Genomic DNA, 17,979 nt, shown 5'->3' on the forward strand with positions numbered 1-17,979 from the left:
GGTGTTTACAAAAGCGGCTATCATCAATTACACAGTATTGCTTATCGCAAACCCCAAACGTGCCGATACTTAAATATAAGTATGCAACAACATGAATCGATGCGAACACTTCTCAGCAAAACGTATGAATGTATATACCTTGTCTTTATACCACATATTCAGATGTGTGAAAGAAAGATGAAGGCTGCTGGATGGATCGATGTACTTTTTGATTTCGGCGTGAGCACCTTCAGCCCGGTTGGTACTCGTATTTCCAAGGTGTCGCAGTTGGCCGGTCTCACTACCAACCCATTTTTCCCTAAAGGCGAGTTTATATAGAAAGAGTATATGAGCTAGATCAATCATAAAGCCCCACAAGGATTTGGACAACATTCAAAGGTACACTAATCATCTACCTTTTCAAGTAGCTTCGTGCCTTTTCAGGATCTGAACAACACAGTATTGCATTTTCAAACATAGTAAGCGCCTTTTGCTCTAGTTTTGATCGGACACCTTCTCCATCATATCATCGAACTTGTCCTTGTAAGAGCTAGACATCAAAAGGTTGAGCGCCTTTTCTACCTGGTCCCATTGTTCTTGAGTGTCAAAAAGCTTTCGAAGGTTCGTCTTGAAGTTTCTATGCAAATGGATTTTACACAGTATCTTCGTAGACTCAGGGAAAGTGGAATCAAGCGCAGTCATTAATGCCGCTTCACTGTCTGTGACGAACACTTTTGGATAAACCGCTGTCGAAGACGAGTAAACAACTGACTTTAGCTGTTGAGCAAACCACATATACGACCCTGTGGTCTCATTCGAGACCCATCCTCCAGCTACACAAAAGCTTCTTAACGCCTTCACGCCAACATTTCCGGTACCAATCACATTTATAAAAGGCAATATGTTGCGATTGGTCTGGTAGGTGGCATCCATGGAGATCACCTCCGGGAATTGGTTTGCAACCTTTATAGCATCGCCATGGGCAAAGAACAACGCATTGAGGAAAATCTTTTCCCCTTCTTGTCTCGAGTCAAAACGGACGTGGTAATCGTTCTCTTGCAGAAGGTTGATCAGGTTGAACATTGCACCGTCAGGGTCGTTGTTAAACACTGTTTGACGAATGTTCGAAATATCCTTTGCGGTGGTACCAGAATGGCCTTTGCTGCGTAGGAAGTCTGTGATGACTATGTTGGTGGCATGGTCGAGGATCAAGGTACGCACTGTCTGGAGAACGTCTCCTTTCAAACGGCGGTGCAGTGGGTAGGCACTAGGTTTCAAAGCCATATGGTGATTGTGTCCGCTATCATAGATACTCACTACATGCCATTGCTGGCTCTTACTGTCTAATGGTCGTAGCATCAGATTGAAAGGGCAACCAATCCGTTGAGAATCCTTGCTACGTCCTTTCTTTTTTTTCTCGGTGCTGCTCAGAATCGTCAATAACAATTGTTGTTTGTTGCTGCTGCGATTGTTGCTCTTTCGGTGTCTGGTCACGGGGCTGACCAAAGTGCTTACAGCCAAGTTGGCACCTTCGCTTGGGGCCTATTTTATCAGCTCTGATTACTGAAAGCTGGAACTTGTTTTTCAACGCCCAAGATTGCAAGGATGTAATTGCAATGTCGTACGATTCGTACGTTTGGTTGATTTCCTCGGGGATGTTTGGTGATCTCGTCTGTAATGTCGACATGCTTGCTAAATGGACCGCGTTTTCTTTTCCTTGTCACACAAAATTATAAAAAGGATCACATCTTTGATTCTCAACTCAAGCCTCTCTGATTTTTTTCGGTAGCAACATCCTGGTTAGTGTGTCATAGTCTTTAGCAAACGTTCTCGTCAACGATAGTGCTCAATACTGCGATGACTGTAGGCTACTACTGATGATTTACATTATTTTGACAGATAGTGAATTTAGTCGCGTTTTTTTTTCTCACTAGTGTTCCTTTTTTTTTATGTTTGTATGATCACTATGTTTCTTATAGTTATGGATACAATTGAAAAACGTGGTGGTACTGCTACACATATTTATGCATTAAACAAACAATAGGCCATAGTCTCACCCTTCATCGTTTCTCACCACCCGCCATGCCATTTCACCTCCGAAAAGCTAGTCACTACCCGAGGGGTGGTGCAGGTGGGGTGGTGCAAATAGCCGTTCCCCTTTATTTGCACCCAATTCGCCCATTTCCCTTGCACTCGCTGCAATGACAAACTCGACAGACGAGCCGAATAGCAAGAGACAACGTGTGAGCCGTGCGTGGTAAGCTTTTTACTCCGGGATCTCGGAGGACCCCTTTCTTTTTGGCAATCGAGAAAGGAAAAGGAGTAAATGGTGGTTCTTATTTGTACTAACATAAAACGCACAACAAACAAACTTGCAGCGATTTATGCCGCCGAAAAAAGATAAAATGCGATGGTGCTATTCCTATCTGCGGCAACTGCCAAGCATTTAGTCTCGAGTGTAGCTACAAAGATATGACCAAAAAGGTGAGTGAGTCAGAGTGCTTGTTGACCACGCACATTCATCTCAGCTCCTGCTGTATGTAAAGTTGTTAATTTCTGTTCCAAATTGTTAATTGTCATATCAAGCGAGGTCCGCCGAAGGGCTATATTGAAGCTGTTGAGAACCGACTTCGCAAGCTGGAGGGATTGCTCAAAGACATGTCGCAAGATAACCCGGATCCCAAAGCCCAAGCGCTTATCGCAGAACTCAGTCAGCCATTAGAGACGACCACTGGTCAGGTCATCAACACTCGCCCTGTGCGTCGACTAAAACGCGGCCAACAAGACCATTACTCACGATCCACCTCTCCGCCGCACGAGTCACCAATGTCGCTCTCACAGATTTGTTTTGCTGACGATGCCGGCAGCCCGTCGCAACACTCGCGAGACTACAACAACCATCACAATAGCAACCGTGGCAACACAAACAACAACGACCACGAGTCGATGCCGAGCAGCCCTGACTCTGTTGGCGATAGTACGGGCCAGCTGTCAATGGACGAGAATGGCCAAGTGCGATATCTGGGCAAGTCATCGGGATACTATTTGCTTCAGAACAGTCGAACATATCAAAATGGGGCATTTCATTTCACAGGGTGGGGTCACAAGTCGCAATCGGGATCACCGTCACGGGGGAAAGCAACTACGAAGCTGGATCCATTCGAGTTACCGCCTAAAGACTTGTCACGACATCTCATCAACCTGTATTTCGAACACTTTTACCCGGTCTTACCCTTATTTTACAAGAAGCGCCTGACGTCCTCGCTCAACTCTCCACTGGAACCTATTTCACCCCTTCTGCTGAACGCCATCTATGCAGTAGCATCACGAGTATCGCCTGATGTTCGCGTGCGGGCTGATCCAGCGTCCGCTGATACCGCTGGCGATGTCTTTTTCGAACGTGCCAAACGATTGCTCGATGATTACTATGATGTCCCGCGGATATCAACTGTGCAAGCATTGTTGCTCTTGGCTACACATCAACACGGTACAATGAAATATGTTCGAGGCTGGCTATACAGTGGCATGGTAAGTTTGGTCGGCGATAAAAAAGGCCCAGGGAAAGGGAAGTGTGTTACTCAGTATCATGATCGCTCGTTTTGGCTAGGCATTCCGTATGGCGCAAGATCTTGGATTACATCGCAACTGTGATCATTGGAACATACCCCCTGACGAACGTGAACGACGAAAGCGAGTGTTCTGGTGCTGTTTTGTCGTTGATCGACTGATTAGCGCCATCTACGGCCGTTCGTCGACATTTGAAGAACGCGATTGCGATGTACCTTTTCCGACCGACGACGACGAGGAACCATCATCGGGAGACAAAGCAAACGATCCAGCAAAGCCACGCATTGTCGAAACGTTTGTGCATCTCATCAAAATTACCGACATTATGGGCCACGTGCTGCGCAATGTGTATTATGCAAAAGCAAGGCATCATGCATCGCAACAACATCTCGAGCATGTTCTCACGGGCTTAAACCGCGAGCTGACAAATTGGTACAACCGACTGCCGCCAGCCCTGCAGTACAAGCCGCCCAACACTGAATCTGGCGAGACGGCCCAGTGCCCTCCGCTTGCCATTGCACAAATTCACATGTTTTACTACACGACACTCATCTTACTTCATCGACCATTCATTCCGGGCCATTCTCCGCAATCACCTTCGTCTTTACCGTCCTACAAAATATGTATCTCTGCTGCCAGCTCAATTTTGGATATCGTCAACGTCATGTTCAGCGAGAACCGCATTCGCTTCGTACTCAACTATGCTGTCTATTGTCTGTTTACGGCCGGGATCATGTTCATAAAAATGGCGTCTTCGGACGAGGCGGAGAAGGTGTTTGATGCCAAAATCTATATCAACAAAATCATGCGAGCGCTAGACGAGATCGACACAACGTGGATGAATGCGGCTCGGTGCTGCAATATCCTTGGTGAACTGGCAGGTTTGCGCGATATCAATCTCGAATGCGACGAGTATGTTCCACGTCGCAACAGTCGATTGTTGACTCAACCACCCCCATCCATTGCCGTACCGAATTCTCCACAGCAACAACAGCAGCAAGTGTCGGCTGACGATCAGCAACAACAAAACGACTCTTCTCAGATGCAGAATAGCGACAGCAATGCTAATGACTTCGTCAATCGCAAGCCGGGTACGACTATGGATCCATTTGCAGCTCCAGACGTTGTTGCCAATGCACAACAGCAATACGATCCGTTTCATACTGCGTTCTGGGGTGTACCTTCATCACTAGACGTGGAAGAATGGAACAACTACTTTGGTACACAGAACACCATCATCAACGACCAAAACAACAATAATAATAACGGTAACAGTAACAACAACAGCAATCCCGCAGTAGGTTCCTCTTCTGCTAACGTTGCTGCTGCTGCTACTTCCAATACTGCATCCCTCGGAGGTCCTTCGATACTGTCGCCATCATCTGCACAACCGTTGATCCCTTCGCATGAGTTTTCACCACTACAGCAATTGAGAGGACCCTATTCCGGTGAGCTAGGCAACATGTCATCCATACCCCAGCATCAAGAACTGCGCAGCATTCGACAGCAGCGAGATAACAACTCTCCGAGAAACCTGGTTCATAATGACAATGTAGATATCCTCAACGGTGTTTCGTTCCCTGTGGATCTACCCGAATCACCAGCAAGCAGTGTCCTTTTGGGGTTGTTGGCTTCCCAGGAACATAACCAGAACCGATGATAAAATGGTGTGTTGTACACTGCTTAATTACATATAGCAGCAAATAGCGTGACAAAATTTAAAGTTTCTTTCTCTGTATTCGCATTTTTTTCTTTTTGTTTTCTTGTTTGACATACATTTTAAAATATACATGCCCCCTTTTGATTTCGCTTGATCCATGGAGTATGATCATTCTATAAGAAAAACAACGCAATATTCACGTCCCATTGACTTTGTACCGAGCACTCAAAAGTCGCTCTCATTGGTGAGTCCATCGGCTGCCGGAGCCAGTGGTGATCAAGTAGCCAGTCTTTACAATTCGATCGTCAGCTGCAGCAACACTCAAGATACCCAGTCCAACACAAATGCCCATGTTCCAACTACAGTAAAAAAAGAAGAAGGGCAGCAAGACGACGAAGAAGATGAAAAGATTCGTTGTCACGACTGTGAACTGGATGTACCGATCGCTTCACTAGAACAGCATTTACGAGGCATTGCGCACAGGACAAGCAGCAGCACAACCACACCAACCGAATTTCTAGCGCTGAACGGCAGCAACGTTGGGTTTCGACTATTAAAATCACAAGGTTGGAAGTATGATCAAGGGTTAGGCCCCGAAGGCGAAGGAAGACGCCATCCGATCGCCACAGCTTTAAAACAAGACACGCTTGGATTGGGTCATGGCGAGTCGAAGCGTAAACGTGTGACGCATCGATATGAAGAGGTTGAGGAACATTATCGAAACAAAAAGCCAGAGGCCAAGGCCAGACCGTCTGGCAAGGTGATGGCCAGACAAGCCAGGAAGGATTCACAAAAGCGTGTTGCCATGTTGCATTATTTGAATAACTAGAGTAAAAATATGTACATAGTGCCTCTTGGCTTCCTTGTTTTCTTTATATATTTATATATATAACAATGTTCTGATAATGTTCATACAATATCAGATTGCATATGATTGATAAGAGGCTGCATGGCTGAGCGGTTCTTCCAAATGCCGTGCAATTGCTTCAGCCTAATATATACAAAAAAGATGTGAGTTCTTTTTCTGTCGGGAGTGAGAGAGGGATCCCTTTCCATATTACCTTTGCTCTGAGAATACCAAGTTCAACCGTCCTGTCACCGACAAGGCAGAGTAACATTGAACTAATGGCTGTCACAAATACGATACCTTCCTACTTGGCGGAAAAGCAAACGTTTAGTGAACTCTTCTTTTTCTGTTTCCTCTCCACACACCTTTTTCTCTTCATACCTCGCAGTCGAGTATCAGGAATCGTAATCCGGCCGTCGGATCACCTCTTAAAAAGCTATCTGACGCGGAATGCTGCTTATATGAACTCCAGATATTAGCCGCAATGGCTGCATAAGTTTTGGGCGAACGACCATTATCTGCCGCGAATGCCAACAATGAACCTTCACCCGTCATGAGTCTTTTTAGCAAAAAAAAAAGAAAACAAACTTAGCAAGAGTGATATGAGAGAATATACAAGTTATCATCTTACAATGATGCTTTAAGGCCATTGTCTGCTGATTGTTGTAAAACTTGGGAAATGACTTTGGGTTTAAGCATGAAGGGCAAGCGCGCGTGTGTGGTAAAAAGGAAAAAAGGGTAAAGAAGAAACTAAAAGGGCGGCATATCTTCCGTGGGTTCCTCAAACTTATCATGCGACCACTGGTGACTTGCTCTTCAAAACACATATGCCAGCTTTTTAAGGTTTCTACTCCAGCTTGTTGTACTTGACAACATTATCCCTCAAGTGTGCTTTTCTGCTTTTTTTTAAAAAATAAAGCAGACTATCTGAGATACTCCCGTTGCGGGCTTCCTTTGGTCAATAAAACTAACCCTTGTCGTCCTTCATGTCACGATTGTTTCGAATTGCCATTGACGGTCCAGCAGCTTCAGGCAAAAGCATGTATTTACACACGTTTAACCCGGTGTCGCTCTGTTTTGTTTCTCTCCTTCGCTAATTGTGTGCTTTGAACAATTAGGCACGACTGCTAAATTATTAGCAAAGAAGCTCGGCTTCGGCTACATTGATTCGGGCGCAATGTACCGAGCAGTAAGTTAGCTTTCTTTTCTGTAAGAATCTCGGGCAAAGGAGATGGTCAAGACGAAAGAGACGCTCACATATGCACAAATACATATTACAGGTGACATTAAAGTGTCTCGAACAAGGCGTACAAGTTACCAACGATGCCAAAGTGAAACAGACAGCGAACAGTGCACAGATACGTTTTCCTAGTCTCGGCAAAGTTGAACTGGATGGGCAAGATGTGAGCGATGCCATCCGTACATCACGTATTGTGCAAAACATCAGCCCTATTGCGTCCAATCCTGGCGTACGTGCCACATTGGCCAACCAACAACGCGCACTTGCCCGAGCCAATGATCCAGCATGGCGCGGATTTCTGTTCAAGCAGTCCACGCAAGTCCGAGGTGTGGTGATGGATGGCCGAGATATCGGCACGGTGATTTTACCGGATGCTGAGCTCAAGGTGTTTATTGTGGCGGATGCGCGTGTGCGCGCTCAACGTCGATTTGATGAACTGGCGAGCAAAAACGCACTGGGCGAGGGTGAGACGGTGGATGCCATTGCAAAGGATTTGGCAGCACGTGATGAAGCGGATCGAACACGAGCAGTATCTCCACTGAAAAAGGCAGAGGATGCAGTAGAGCTGGACACAAGTGATAAAACCATAGATGAACAAGTGGCTGCTATAGAGCAAATGGTGTACGACCGTTTGTAGAAAAGTAGAAAATAGCACAACATATTTGTATATATAATAATAATAGTAACACTGGTAATAGTCTGATATCAAAGAATATTCCTCTTCTTTTTGTTTCTGTGATCTTTATACAATATTGCCTTTTCTTATACCACACGCTTGACCTCAAAGAAGCGTTTCAAGTAGACCACCTGCCAGAAACAGACGGCAGCCAGCAATGCCAGTTGGCCCAAAGACCACCATTTTACACGTGCGTTGGTGCTTTCAGCAGCTATAAAGACACGATTGCATTAGCTTCCACCAATTCAGTTCCGTATCGCCTTTCAGAGGGAGAGAGAACTTACTGTCACGGTGCTGTCGCTCGCGAACGACGATGTACTCTTGTTCGGCCTTGATGGCAAAAATACTGTCGGCCAACTCACGGATCTCGCGCTCAATTGGATCAATATCCTCTAAAAGAAGGACATAATACGTCAATATACATCATTGTGCGTATATCCGTATTATACAGCTCACGCATATTAATTACCCTTGGCATTGTTTTCAATCTTTTGCATATCATGAACGTTAAAGTTGACAGACTTGGCAGTAACCGAGGACATCTGGTTGCCAAAGCAGTAGGTGTGCTTGCCGGCAATAGCTGCTTCAATCACATGTGTGCCCGTCGATTCTCGTGCGCCGCTCTTGATCAAGCGTCCTTGAGGATCCGAGATCTTTTATATGTCGCACATGAAAATATGCGAGCGTTACTTAATAGTTCTAAGGCTTCTCTTGCTTTCTATCGGTGTATAGTTACCAGAAAATCAATATCGAGATTTCCGCCTTCGCCGACCTAACAAAAAGAATACATGGGCATTATTGTTAATGTACTTTGCTCAAGAGACAGGTGTTGCGAATGCTTTGCATTTATGTTTCGTCGTAGTTTTTGTCAAGTACCTGGAAGGTAACAGTCATCTTGTCGCCAATGGCAAGATCCTCAAAGAAGCATTGTTGACCATGGGCTGGAATATCAATGCTAATGGCCGAGGCTGATTTGAGCAAGCAAACAATGGTGCCGATGACCAGCAACAGTGACCCGAGTTTGTTCATTTTTTTTGTGTGTGTTGAAGATGGAGAGAGTGCAGTGTAAAAAGCGCGTCGCCTTGTTGGTGGTCGACTACAGGCTGGCGGACGTACCGTTACTCCGCTTTTTGCTTGGAGCCGAGACGGGCTACATTGTACACAAGTTCTTTTCTGCTCACATACGTACTCATACCATGGCGTCCAGACTCTTTCAGCGAGGCAAGCTGTTAACTCCCCTTCTTCGACAACAACATGCTGCCCGAGACAGTATAATCAAACGTGGAGAGGCAACAGTCAGCAAGCCAGCAAATGAGGTTCGCCTTGAAAAATCGCTCTTTCTACATAACACTCTCTCCTCCTCTACTACCCCAATGCAACAAAACACAATAACAACCCGTCACTACTGCCAATAGACACGCTCTTCTGGTGGCATGTTTGATTTAAATTAACTTGATTATTTATCCGTTAGTTTCCCACCATTGTGCAAGAATATTCAAAATCGTCCCCCGGTCTTTGCAAAATTACTACTTTGCCTAATGGCATTCGGGTCGCTTCCGAAAGTACACCGGGACATTTCGGCGCGGTGGGTGTATATGTCGACGCAGGCAGCCGATACGAAACTGCAAAGTACCGTGGTGTGAGCCATATCTTGGACCGTTTAGCTTTCAAGGTAAAGAAACGCATAAGAGGCTAATAGCAATAATCAAAAGAAAAATATTAATAATGAGTGCATAATTATAATTAAACAGAGCACGGCCAACCGAAGTGCAGACCAAGTTGTAGAAGAACTAGAATCGTTGGGTGGCAATATCATGTGCTCGTCATCGCGTGAATGTATAATGTATCAATCGGCCATTTTCTCACAAGATCTCGAACGCGTCGTATCACTTTTCTCAGACGTGGTATGCAATCCAACGATCGCGCCTGACGAAGTAGACGAGCAACGCATGACAGCCATGTACGAGATTGAGGAGATCTGGTCCAAGCCTGAAATGATCTTGCCCGAGATCTTGCACACGGTCGCTTACCAAGGTAACACGCTTGGCAATCCGCTCTTGTGTCCTCCTGAAAACCTTGAATCCATGTCGTCCGAACTGATCAAGGGCTATATGAAGGATTGGTACCGCCCTGAGCGTATGGTGATTGCTGCATGTGGTGCTGAACACGATCAGGTTGTACGATTGGCCAACAAGTACTTTGGTCATCTTGCTAAATCCCAGGAACCTCTGTTGGATTCTGTTGAGACACATGCTGAAGCACTTCGTCGTCAGGCAGCAGCCGCCACATCTACGGATCCTTCAGACAAGCCATCGATTGTCAAGTCGCTCTTTTCTTCGTCGTCGTCCAAGCAACAGAAAGAGCCTAGCAACGTATACGATATGGCTACGCAACCAGCCCACTATACCGGCGGCAACACTTTCTTGGATGTCGGCTTGGAAGCAGCACCCTTGACGCATGTCTACGTTGCATTTGAAGGTCTTTCCATAAACGATTCAGACATTTACTCTTTGGCAACGCTCCAGATCCTCCTTGGTGGTGGTGGCTCCTTCTCTGCTGGTGGTCCCGGCAAGGGCATGTACTCTCGTCTCTTTACGAATGTCCTGAACCAACATTATTGGGTCGAGTCGTGCCAGGCATTCAATCATTGCTACACCGACTCGGGTCTGTTCGGTATCGCCGGCTCATGTCGACCTGAATATGCAAATGCCTTGCTAGAGGTCATCTGCCGAGAGTTGGACCTTGTATCGCGCAGTGACGTTATGGCACATTTAGCTGTAAACGCGCAAGAGCTGAGCCGTGCCAAGAACCAGCTCAAGAGCTCGTTGTTGATGAATTTGGAGAGCCGCATGGTGCAGCTCGAGGATTTGGGACGACAGGTGCAAGTTCATGGCAAGAAGACCGGTATCGATGAAATGCTGGAACATATCGATCGTGTGGATGTCCCTGAACTCCAGCGGGTTGCTTCCCGGATTGTGCGCGGTGCTGTAGGCGTAACAAGCGGTGGGTCTGGTAAAGCCACTGTTGTTGTCCAGGGCCATCTTCGTGGCCTTACGGATGTGAACCGTGTGGTTGAGAAATACGGATTGGGCTCAGGACAACAGTAAAAGAAAGAAAAAGGTAGTTTAGCTTATAATAATACCTTGTTCAATGTCCAAAAACCCTTTCATTTAAACGCACACGGCTTCTTTCTCTCACAATTTTCTTGTACATATACTCTCCCTTATCGATCGAAGAAAAATTATAGACTCTTTTTGGTCAGAAGCCTTCGCTTCTTGTCTCCTCCCTCTGTATTATTCGTGTCCGCCATTTGTAGCATTTGAACCAGCGCTCAACCAGATCGTTTTAGTCTGCTCTGCACCTCCCTTCTCTGCACGAATCACTCTCCACCTCCCCTTTAAAATCCCACAAAATGTCACTTGAGCAGAAGAAACGAGTTTGCTATTTTTATGACGGTAAATTTGAAACGCGTGCAGAATCGTTTTTGCGGAACTCGCAGCTTTTGTCTCTTTATGAACCGTTTTATTGACAACAATGACTATTGCGGTGTAATATTATATTGATAATAACAATTTAGCCAATGTTGGAAACTACCATTATGGACCTGGCCATCCCATGAAACCCCACCGCATTCGAATGTGTCACGGGCTTGTAATGAATTATGGCCTTTATAAAAAGATGGAGATCTATGTGAGTATATAGGAAACGCGCGTTAATGAAGGGAGAACAGGGCGAGAAAGCGTAAGGGGAAAGGAGCTGACGATCAATCGTTGTTGTTTTTTTTCGTGTCCGGTACTATGTAGCGCGCCAAACCTGCCAACAAGTGGGAGATGACTCAATTCCATACGGACGACTACATTGACTTTCTATCGCGTGTCACGCCTGAAAACATGGAACAATATCCTAAAGAACAAGCAAAATGTGTGTATATACATTTTCTACACCTGTTCATCTGATATACTGTTGGATTGCTGCTGATATTACCTTTTATAGTTAATGTAGGAGACGATTGCCCTGTTTTCGAAGGATTGTTTGAATACTGTGGACTCAGTGCTGGTGGATCTATGGGTATTTGATATTTTTATATTTGCGGATAAAACACAATGGCATAGTGTAGTGATAATGGATCCCTTTTGACGAATGTTGCTTAAATTAATAATGTAGAGGGCGCTGCACGACTGAACCGCGGCTTGTGTGACATTGCCATCAATTGGGCTGGCGGTTTGCACCACGCAAAGAAGGCAGAGGCATCCGGATTCTGTTATGTAAATGATATCGTGCTTGGCATTTTGGAATTATTACGATACTATGCCCGTGTGTTGTACATCGACATTGACGTGCATCATGGTGATGGTGTGGAAGAAGCCTTCTACACTACCGATCGTGTCATGACCGTTAGTTTCCACAAATACGGCGAGTTTTTCCCTGGCACGGGTGAACTCAAGGTCAGTGATCTTTTTGTCTTTAGGAGAAAGGATAGAAAAGAAAGGAAGAAAGGAAATAAGGGAATGAACAAGGAGGAAAGAGGAAGAAAAAGAAAAAGGAAGGCCTCGTCATATCGAGGGGAATGAATGCACTAATGTTGGTGATGTAGGACGTGGGAGCTGGCCGAGGAAAATACTATAGCGTAAACTTCCCACTACGCGACGGAATCGATGACGAAAGCTACAAATCTGTTTTTGAGCCGGTAAATACTTTGGCTGTTCTTGATTATTTCATACGATGAATAAAGATCAGTAGGGAAAAAGATGTGTCTTTACTAACCGAAACATTTGGATAGACAATTGAAAAAGTGGTTGAATGGTACCAGCCATCTGCTATCGTTCTACAATGTGGTGGTGACTCGCTAAGTGGTGATAAGTTGGGTTGCTTCAACCTGTCGATGAAGGGGCACGCCAATTGCGTAGAATTTGTGAAGAAGTTCAATTATCCTACTCTTGTGCTTGGTGGAGGAGGCTACACAATGCGCAACGTTGCAAGAGCATGGGCATATGAAACCGGTGTTGTAGTAGGCGAAGATATTGGACCAGGTAATAATAAGCACCATATCAAGTCATCATATAAGCTATGTGTCTTGTGCACTGACATGTCTATCGGATTAGAAATGCCGTACAACGACTACTATGAGTATTTTGGCCCCGATTACAGATTGGACGTGCGCCCAAGCAATATGGAGAACATGAACACCCAAGATTACCTGGAAAAGATAAAGTAGGTGCTTCAATACATGTCGATCGTGCGCACATACAGCATCATCGTCCCCCCTTTTTTGTTTGTGTGCAATATTTTATTCTCGATTGCTAAACTATCATTTGAGAATCTAGGGTACAAGTGTTCGAGAATCTTTCAAGGACGATGTTTGCTCCTAGTGTCCAGATGCAAGGTAAGTTTGTGTTTGTATGTGCACGTATCATAATCAAAGGTTATGGAGTATAGATGAGTGCATGCATCGTCATAACTAATATCATACAAACGATCATCATATCATTATCATATGTAACAAATATAGATGTCCCTGGTGACCAATATGCATCGGACGATGAGGATGAAGAAGATGCCGATGACCGCTATCCCCGTAAGTATAAGCTTGATGATAGAAGTTTTCCTACCCTTCTTCCTTTCCCCCACCCCCCCCCCACCCTTTTCCTTTTTACTTGTTTATACTCCCTTTTCCTCTTTACTCGTTTTTTATCTCCCGGATCCCCTCCGCATCCCTTTGAAACTTCACCATTTTAGGGTCCTGAAACTCATGATTATGCAGAATCTTTCTGGGATAGACGCATCGTACCCGATAATGAATTCTACGATTCCGACGAGGGTGAAGCACAAGGCACCGTACAAAACTTAAGTAGTCGACATTATCAAAACTACGGTCGTGTTGATTACGAAAATTATGACGGCGACGAAAGCGACGGCAACCGAATGAATGGTGGTGGAAGCAAAACAAACAGCATTGATCACACACGCGCTTCATCGTCAAGTGTTGAAGATCGAATGGAAGGGGTGGAAATGACCCAAGAAGAAGAACAGCAGATTGAGGAGACTTTACTCGCCCATAAAGTCAAGGAAGAACCCCACGAAAGTAGCAGTAATAACAATAACAATAGCAATATTAATGATACGGCGCCTCATGATAGAGAGGAAAGACAAGAAGAAGCGTTAGGGGCAAATGCAGACTCGGACACAAGCATGAAAGAGGAAATAGAGCCTGGTAAGTGGAGTAAACGAAGAGAGTGAAGAGGAAAGGGCTGCTTTCCTTGTTCATGCAAAGACATGCAAGAAAAATTAATCGAGTGCAGTAGTAACAGCACAAGCACCACCAGCACCAGAAGTAACGATAGCAGAAGCACCAGCAGAACAAACTACAGGGCAATCTGAAAAAGATCACGAAGCACCAGCACCGGGACCCGCAGAACAAACAAACGAGCAATCAGAGAAAGATCAAGAAGCACAAGCATCCTCATCATCAATAACGGCACAAGCATCAGGAGAAGCGACGGGGGAAGGGAACACCCCCGCACAGACTTCCTCTCACAAAAAGAATAATGCTGGAACAGCTATGGAAAGTGAAGAAGAGGGCGAGGTCATTTCTTCCGGGAAATCTGTTTCTCCTGGTCCATCACGGCAGCAGCAGCAACAACCGCAAGAACAGGCGCAACAAAAACCTGAACGAGAGCCAGATCAACAGGAGCAGCAACAGCAACCACAGGAACAACAACAATCTGAGGCAGTTGCGGCTGCAGTTGCCTCAGCAGTAGCATCCACGGTCATTGCACCCCTTCATCCCACGCCAACTTCTCCCAAAACGGACACATCATCCCAGGTTGTTCCAGAGGCACAGGAAGAAGAGGAAGCAGCAGCGCCCGTAGGAAAGAGCAGTGTTCTGGAAGACGGCGAGATTGAGGATTAGAATTTTTTGCATCTGGAAAAAAATGGAAAAGAGGGCCCGAACACCTCATTTCTCTGTCCCACACTCGCTTTGCCCTTAGGACTGATGAAATAGGGTGAAGAAATAAATAATAATAGTCAAAATAAGCGTGATGGTATTGTTCTGCCCGCTGAGCGCTTCTCATTAAGGTTATCAACAGACAATACTGCGCTTACCAGTTTTGTTTTTGCTGCAAGGGACTATGAAGTCGTGCACACAGCTCGGATTACTGTTTAACAAGGTTCATGCACATATGAACTTATTGAATGCAGCGCACATACTCACTACACCGACTTAGTAGATCTGCAGCCTTAATTAACCCACTTGTACATCGTGAAGAAAAACGCCAAATTTTTAAGGAAGATGTATGTAATATCTAACAAGTTGAGGCGTTTTCCAACTACTATCTATTACTATTGGATACTTTTTGCTACCCCAGATTGATCTGCGAAGAGAGGCAAATCAAGTTTTTTATAACAAAGCTGCCAGACTTCCGTCTGTCTTCCTTTATTTTTCCCGGGCAAACCAGGATCCTACATTTTAATATCCATATATTACTTATACCTTCACGTTTCTGCAGAAAACCAAAACGTGTTTGCAAGTCGCTGATAGAGTTAACTCTCTCAAACAAAAAGGTGCCGGTTCAAGTTAGGCAAGGAGCAAATGAACTCGTCTACAGTATGTGAAGAAAAAGCTGGCTAGCGTATAACCAACCCCCTTCATTTTGATAGAACGTGAATTGATGAGTTCTCGCCACACACACGCACACACACACACACACAGAAAAAAGACATCGTATCTCACAAGCTTCTTTTTGCTCCTAGTGCAAAAAGATTCCCCCTCTGTCCCCCTTCTTTCCTCTCCCTTGGTCCATAACCGAATGGGAGATTATGCTCCAGTTAAAAAGAAGTCGCCATAAATGAAGCACGGTGAATGTGATAGGAGGATACCAACGGTTATTCTATTTACGCGAAATTGAATGGATTGCCTGGGAAACCAGAAAGAAGAGAAAAAGAGGAAGTGAAAGGAGGTCAAGGGGTTGGACAAGGGAAAAGCGGGGAAAAATAGGAAGAGCAGTAGTAGCAGCAACAGCGAAAAGGGCATAAAGAATAAGAGAGAGTGGGAGAAACTAAGCCGTTACAATCCATACTGGGCACCTTATTTTTTTCACCCCCTGCAGCACATGTATGCTTCGACTACTTGGCCGGTTTGTTTGTGCGTGTATGCACTTCAGTCCATAATTCCTACCGTAAAAAGTGACTTGGGTGGTGCTTATCAGCCGCGTGGTTCCCAGGATTATACCTCGGAGGACGTTAAAAGGGGGGGGTTTCTCTCGTCGTCGAGCTAGCACTACTTTGCGTATAATACTTTGTTTTATTTTTACATCCACTCGTCCTCAGTGGTGTACACCAGGCTTATGTGTTACCGTTTTAATGCCGATGATGATGATGATGATGATGATGATGGTTTGCATGGTGTTACCGATAGACACTATATAAGTGCATCAATAAGTAGATTTGCATAGAAGCCGGGAGGAGCGTGGACGCTTTTGGTAGTAAAGAAATAGGGAGGCTAAGGGGAGCAGGGGAAAACCTTTCCGCTCCTATGTATTTTTCTCTCTAACTCTAACTCTATCTATCTCACTATTTCGCGCTAAGGGGCTCTTCCTTCTACACGGACCGTGTTCCTTTTTCTAGCCAAGGTAATTTAGCTGGTACTCACACGTCAAAATCTGTATATATATCGGCACTTGTAGCGCAAAAAAAAAAGATGAAACACATCAAATAATTAAAACAACTATTATACAATGGCGCCAACTACTGCAGCCTCAACCACACCAGTTAATCCAAAATCCCTTTTGAACACTTTTATCGACAGGCGATCTATTCAGCTTGTTTCACTGCTTGGTGTCGGTGCCTACGGTATCGTCTACCTTGGCGTCCACGTCCCCACCAGCCGACGATATGCAGTAAAACTCATCACGAAACCAGATTCAGCCGAAAACGAAATCGAACTTCACGCACGCGCATCAGGTCACGGAAATGTGCTTACACTTGAAAAAGTGGTTCGCGAAAATGGTCGAACATATATCGTTCTCGAATATGCATCTGGCGGCGACTTATTCTCTGCGATCACACAACAACAAGGCATTGCTGGCAACAACCGAGCTATCAAGCACATTTTCCTTCAGATCTTAGACGCCGTACACCACTGCCATCAAGTGGGCATTGCTCACCGAGACTTAAAACCTGAAAACGTTCTGATGTTTTCCAATATGCAAGTCAGACTCGCCGACTTTGGTCTGGCCACCACACAATCCGTCTCTAACGAGTTCGGCTGTGGATCTAGCTTTTACTTCTCGCCCGAGTGTCAAGGTCAGTTGGTCAAGAACAATGAGCGTGTCAAGGGCTACAGCACCTATCAGAACGATATCTGGAGCTTGGGTGTCATTCTTGTCAATCTTACTGCTGGTCGGAACCCATGGCGCCAGGCAACTATGAAAGATCCTACCTTCTCCACCTATGTCAAGAAGCCCCGTGGATTTTTTAAGTCTATCTTGCCTTCCATCTCAGATGAATTGAACGAGCTCTTGTCGCGCATTTTTTGCTTGGATCCTGCTCGTCGTATTTCTCTTCCAGAATTGCATCTGCGCGTTGCGCGCATGCGATCGTTCACCACTGCCAATAATATCACATCGTCATCGGCCAAAGTTCCACATACTCCTGTAACTGTCCCAGCTCCTGTCGCTGTTGCGTCTCCCCAACCTGCCACCTTGAAATACACTCGATCGCTCATGTATACCCTTTGCAACTACATTGACGGCTTCAGCGACGAAGAAGACACACAAGCAACATTCGAGCCAAGTACCTTGCGCGTCGCTGCCGACACAGCACCCAAAAATAACAACTTCAACACCAAACACACAGTCATTCGCTCGGTACAAGTACCAGCAACAACACCTTATCCACCACCGTCATCGCGCTTGCCCCCTACTCCTCCCTCTCCTTGCTTCTCATCATCACCTTGCTCCTCCGTCTCTTCACTGACTTCGTCACCTGAATATCCCTCAACGCCACGCGCT

The 17,979-nt window shown here is 45.4% G+C and overlaps 8 protein-coding genes across 8 annotated transcripts; 7 read left to right on the forward strand and 1 right to left on the reverse strand.

Moving 5' to 3' along the window:
• Positions 1–2,150: 2,150 nt before the first annotated feature.
• BDB00DRAFT_829373 (fungal-specific transcription factor domain-containing protein) lies at positions 2,151–5,319 on the forward strand. Its single transcript, XM_053123938.1, has 4 exons — positions 2,151–2,236; positions 2,358–2,463; positions 2,566–3,507; positions 3,587–5,319. The coding sequence occupies exons 1-4, from the start codon at positions 2,181–2,183 to the stop codon at positions 5,204–5,206; spliced, it is 2,724 nt and encodes a 907-aa protein (XP_052978411.1). The 5' UTR covers positions 2,151–2,180; the 3' UTR covers positions 5,207–5,319.
• BDB00DRAFT_829376 (uncharacterized protein) lies at positions 5,320–6,045 on the forward strand. Its single transcript, XM_053123939.1, has one exon. The coding sequence runs from the start codon at positions 5,364–5,366 to the stop codon at positions 6,033–6,035; it is 672 nt and encodes a 223-aa protein (XP_052978412.1). The 5' UTR covers positions 5,320–5,363; the 3' UTR covers positions 6,036–6,045.
• Positions 6,046–6,859, reverse strand: BDB00DRAFT_829378 (uncharacterized protein). Its single transcript, XM_053123940.1, has 4 exons — positions 6,685–6,859; positions 6,435–6,612; positions 6,268–6,357; positions 6,046–6,197 (listed from the first exon to the last, which is right to left on the reverse strand). Exons 1-4 carry the CDS (start codon positions 6,750–6,752, stop codon positions 6,126–6,128), a joined length of 408 nt encoding a protein of 135 aa, XP_052978413.1. The 5' UTR covers positions 6,753–6,859; the 3' UTR covers positions 6,046–6,125.
• Positions 6,860–7,946, forward strand: BDB00DRAFT_829381 (CMP kinase). The gene is made up of 3 exons (XM_053123941.1): positions 6,860–7,091; positions 7,172–7,242; positions 7,334–7,946. The coding sequence occupies exons 1-3, from the start codon at positions 7,040–7,042 to the stop codon at positions 7,928–7,930; spliced, it is 720 nt and encodes a 239-aa protein (XP_052978414.1). The 5' UTR covers positions 6,860–7,039; the 3' UTR covers positions 7,931–7,946.
• A 523-nt stretch (positions 7,947–8,469) lies between these two features.
• On the forward strand, positions 8,470–11,076 carry BDB00DRAFT_883539 (Metalloenzyme, LuxS/M16 peptidase-like protein; the record flags this gene model as incomplete). Its single annotated transcript, XM_053128244.1, has 3 exons — positions 8,470–8,526; positions 9,441–9,641; positions 9,721–11,076. The coding sequence occupies 3 exons, from the start codon at positions 8,470–8,472 to the stop codon at positions 11,074–11,076; spliced, it is 1,614 nt and encodes a 537-aa protein (XP_052978415.1).
• Positions 11,077–11,381: 305 nt separating this feature from the next.
• BDB00DRAFT_765836 (uncharacterized protein) lies at positions 11,382–13,405 on the forward strand (the record flags this gene model as incomplete). Its single annotated transcript, XM_053119547.1, has 9 exons — positions 11,382–11,424; positions 11,547–11,659; positions 11,773–11,890; positions 11,963–12,037; positions 12,134–12,414; positions 12,564–12,656; positions 12,750–12,999; positions 13,072–13,180; positions 13,294–13,405. 9 exons carry the CDS (start codon positions 11,382–11,384, stop codon positions 13,403–13,405), a joined length of 1,194 nt encoding a protein of 397 aa, XP_052978416.1.
• Positions 13,406–13,599: 194 nt separating this feature from the next.
• BDB00DRAFT_829392 (uncharacterized protein) lies at positions 13,600–15,275 on the forward strand. The gene is made up of 2 exons (XM_053123942.1): positions 13,600–14,180; positions 14,272–15,275. The coding sequence occupies exons 1-2, from the start codon at positions 13,892–13,894 to the stop codon at positions 14,877–14,879; spliced, it is 897 nt and encodes a 298-aa protein (XP_052978417.1). The 5' UTR covers positions 13,600–13,891; the 3' UTR covers positions 14,880–15,275.
• A 1,477-nt stretch (positions 15,276–16,752) lies between these two features.
• Positions 16,753–17,580, forward strand: BDB00DRAFT_743278 (kinase-like domain-containing protein; the record flags this gene model as incomplete). Its single annotated transcript, XM_053118492.1, has 1 exon — positions 16,753–17,580. A coding segment is annotated over one exon (828 nt), but the record flags the coding sequence as incomplete, so codon positions are not given.
• Between the last annotated feature and the right edge of the window lie 399 nt (positions 17,581–17,979).

Source organism: Zychaea mexicana (assembly GCF_025766255.1).
Source record: "Zychaea mexicana strain RSA 1403 chromosome Unknown BDB00scaffold_50, whole genome shotgun sequence".
NCBI classification, from domain to species: Eukaryota; Fungi; Mucoromycota; class Mucoromycetes; order Mucorales; family Lichtheimiaceae; genus Zychaea; species Zychaea mexicana.

Coding starts and splice junctions, on each gene's coding strand:
- BDB00DRAFT_829378 (XM_053123940.1), bottom strand. CDS start 6,752: ATGCTTAAACCCAAAGTCATTTCCCAAGTTTTACAACAATCAGCAGAC. Junction 6,613..6,684: donor AATGGCCTTAAAGCATCATT/GTAAGATGATAA, acceptor TTTGCTAAAAAG/ACTCATGACGGGTGAAGGTT. Junction 6,198..6,267: donor TTGGTATTCTCAGAGCAAAG/GTAATATGGAAA, acceptor TGTATATATTAG/GCTGAAGCAATTGCACGGCA.
- BDB00DRAFT_829373 (XM_053123938.1), top strand. CDS start 2,181: ATGACAAACTCGACAGACGAGCCGAATAGCAAGAGACAACGTGTGAGC. Junction 2,464..2,565: donor ACAAAGATATGACCAAAAAG/GTGAGTGAGTCA, acceptor TGTCATATCAAG/CGAGGTCCGCCGAAGGGCTA. Junction 3,508..3,586: donor GCTGGCTATACAGTGGCATG/GTAAGTTTGGTC, acceptor CGTTTTGGCTAG/GCATTCCGTATGGCGCAAGA.
- BDB00DRAFT_829381 (XM_053123941.1), top strand. CDS start 7,040: ATGTCACGATTGTTTCGAATTGCCATTGACGGTCCAGCAGCTTCAGGC. Junction 7,092..7,171: donor TCCAGCAGCTTCAGGCAAAA/GCATGTATTTAC, acceptor TTGAACAATTAG/GCACGACTGCTAAATTATTA. Junction 7,243..7,333: donor CGGGCGCAATGTACCGAGCA/GTAAGTTAGCTT, acceptor TACATATTACAG/GTGACATTAAAGTGTCTCGA.
- BDB00DRAFT_829376 (XM_053123939.1), top strand. CDS start 5,364: ATGGAGTATGATCATTCTATAAGAAAAACAACGCAATATTCACGTCCC.
- BDB00DRAFT_829392 (XM_053123942.1), top strand. CDS start 13,892: ATGAATGGTGGTGGAAGCAAAACAAACAGCATTGATCACACACGCGCT. Junction 14,181..14,271: donor GAAAGAGGAAATAGAGCCTG/GTAAGTGGAGTA, acceptor CGAGTGCAGTAG/TAACAGCACAAGCACCACCA.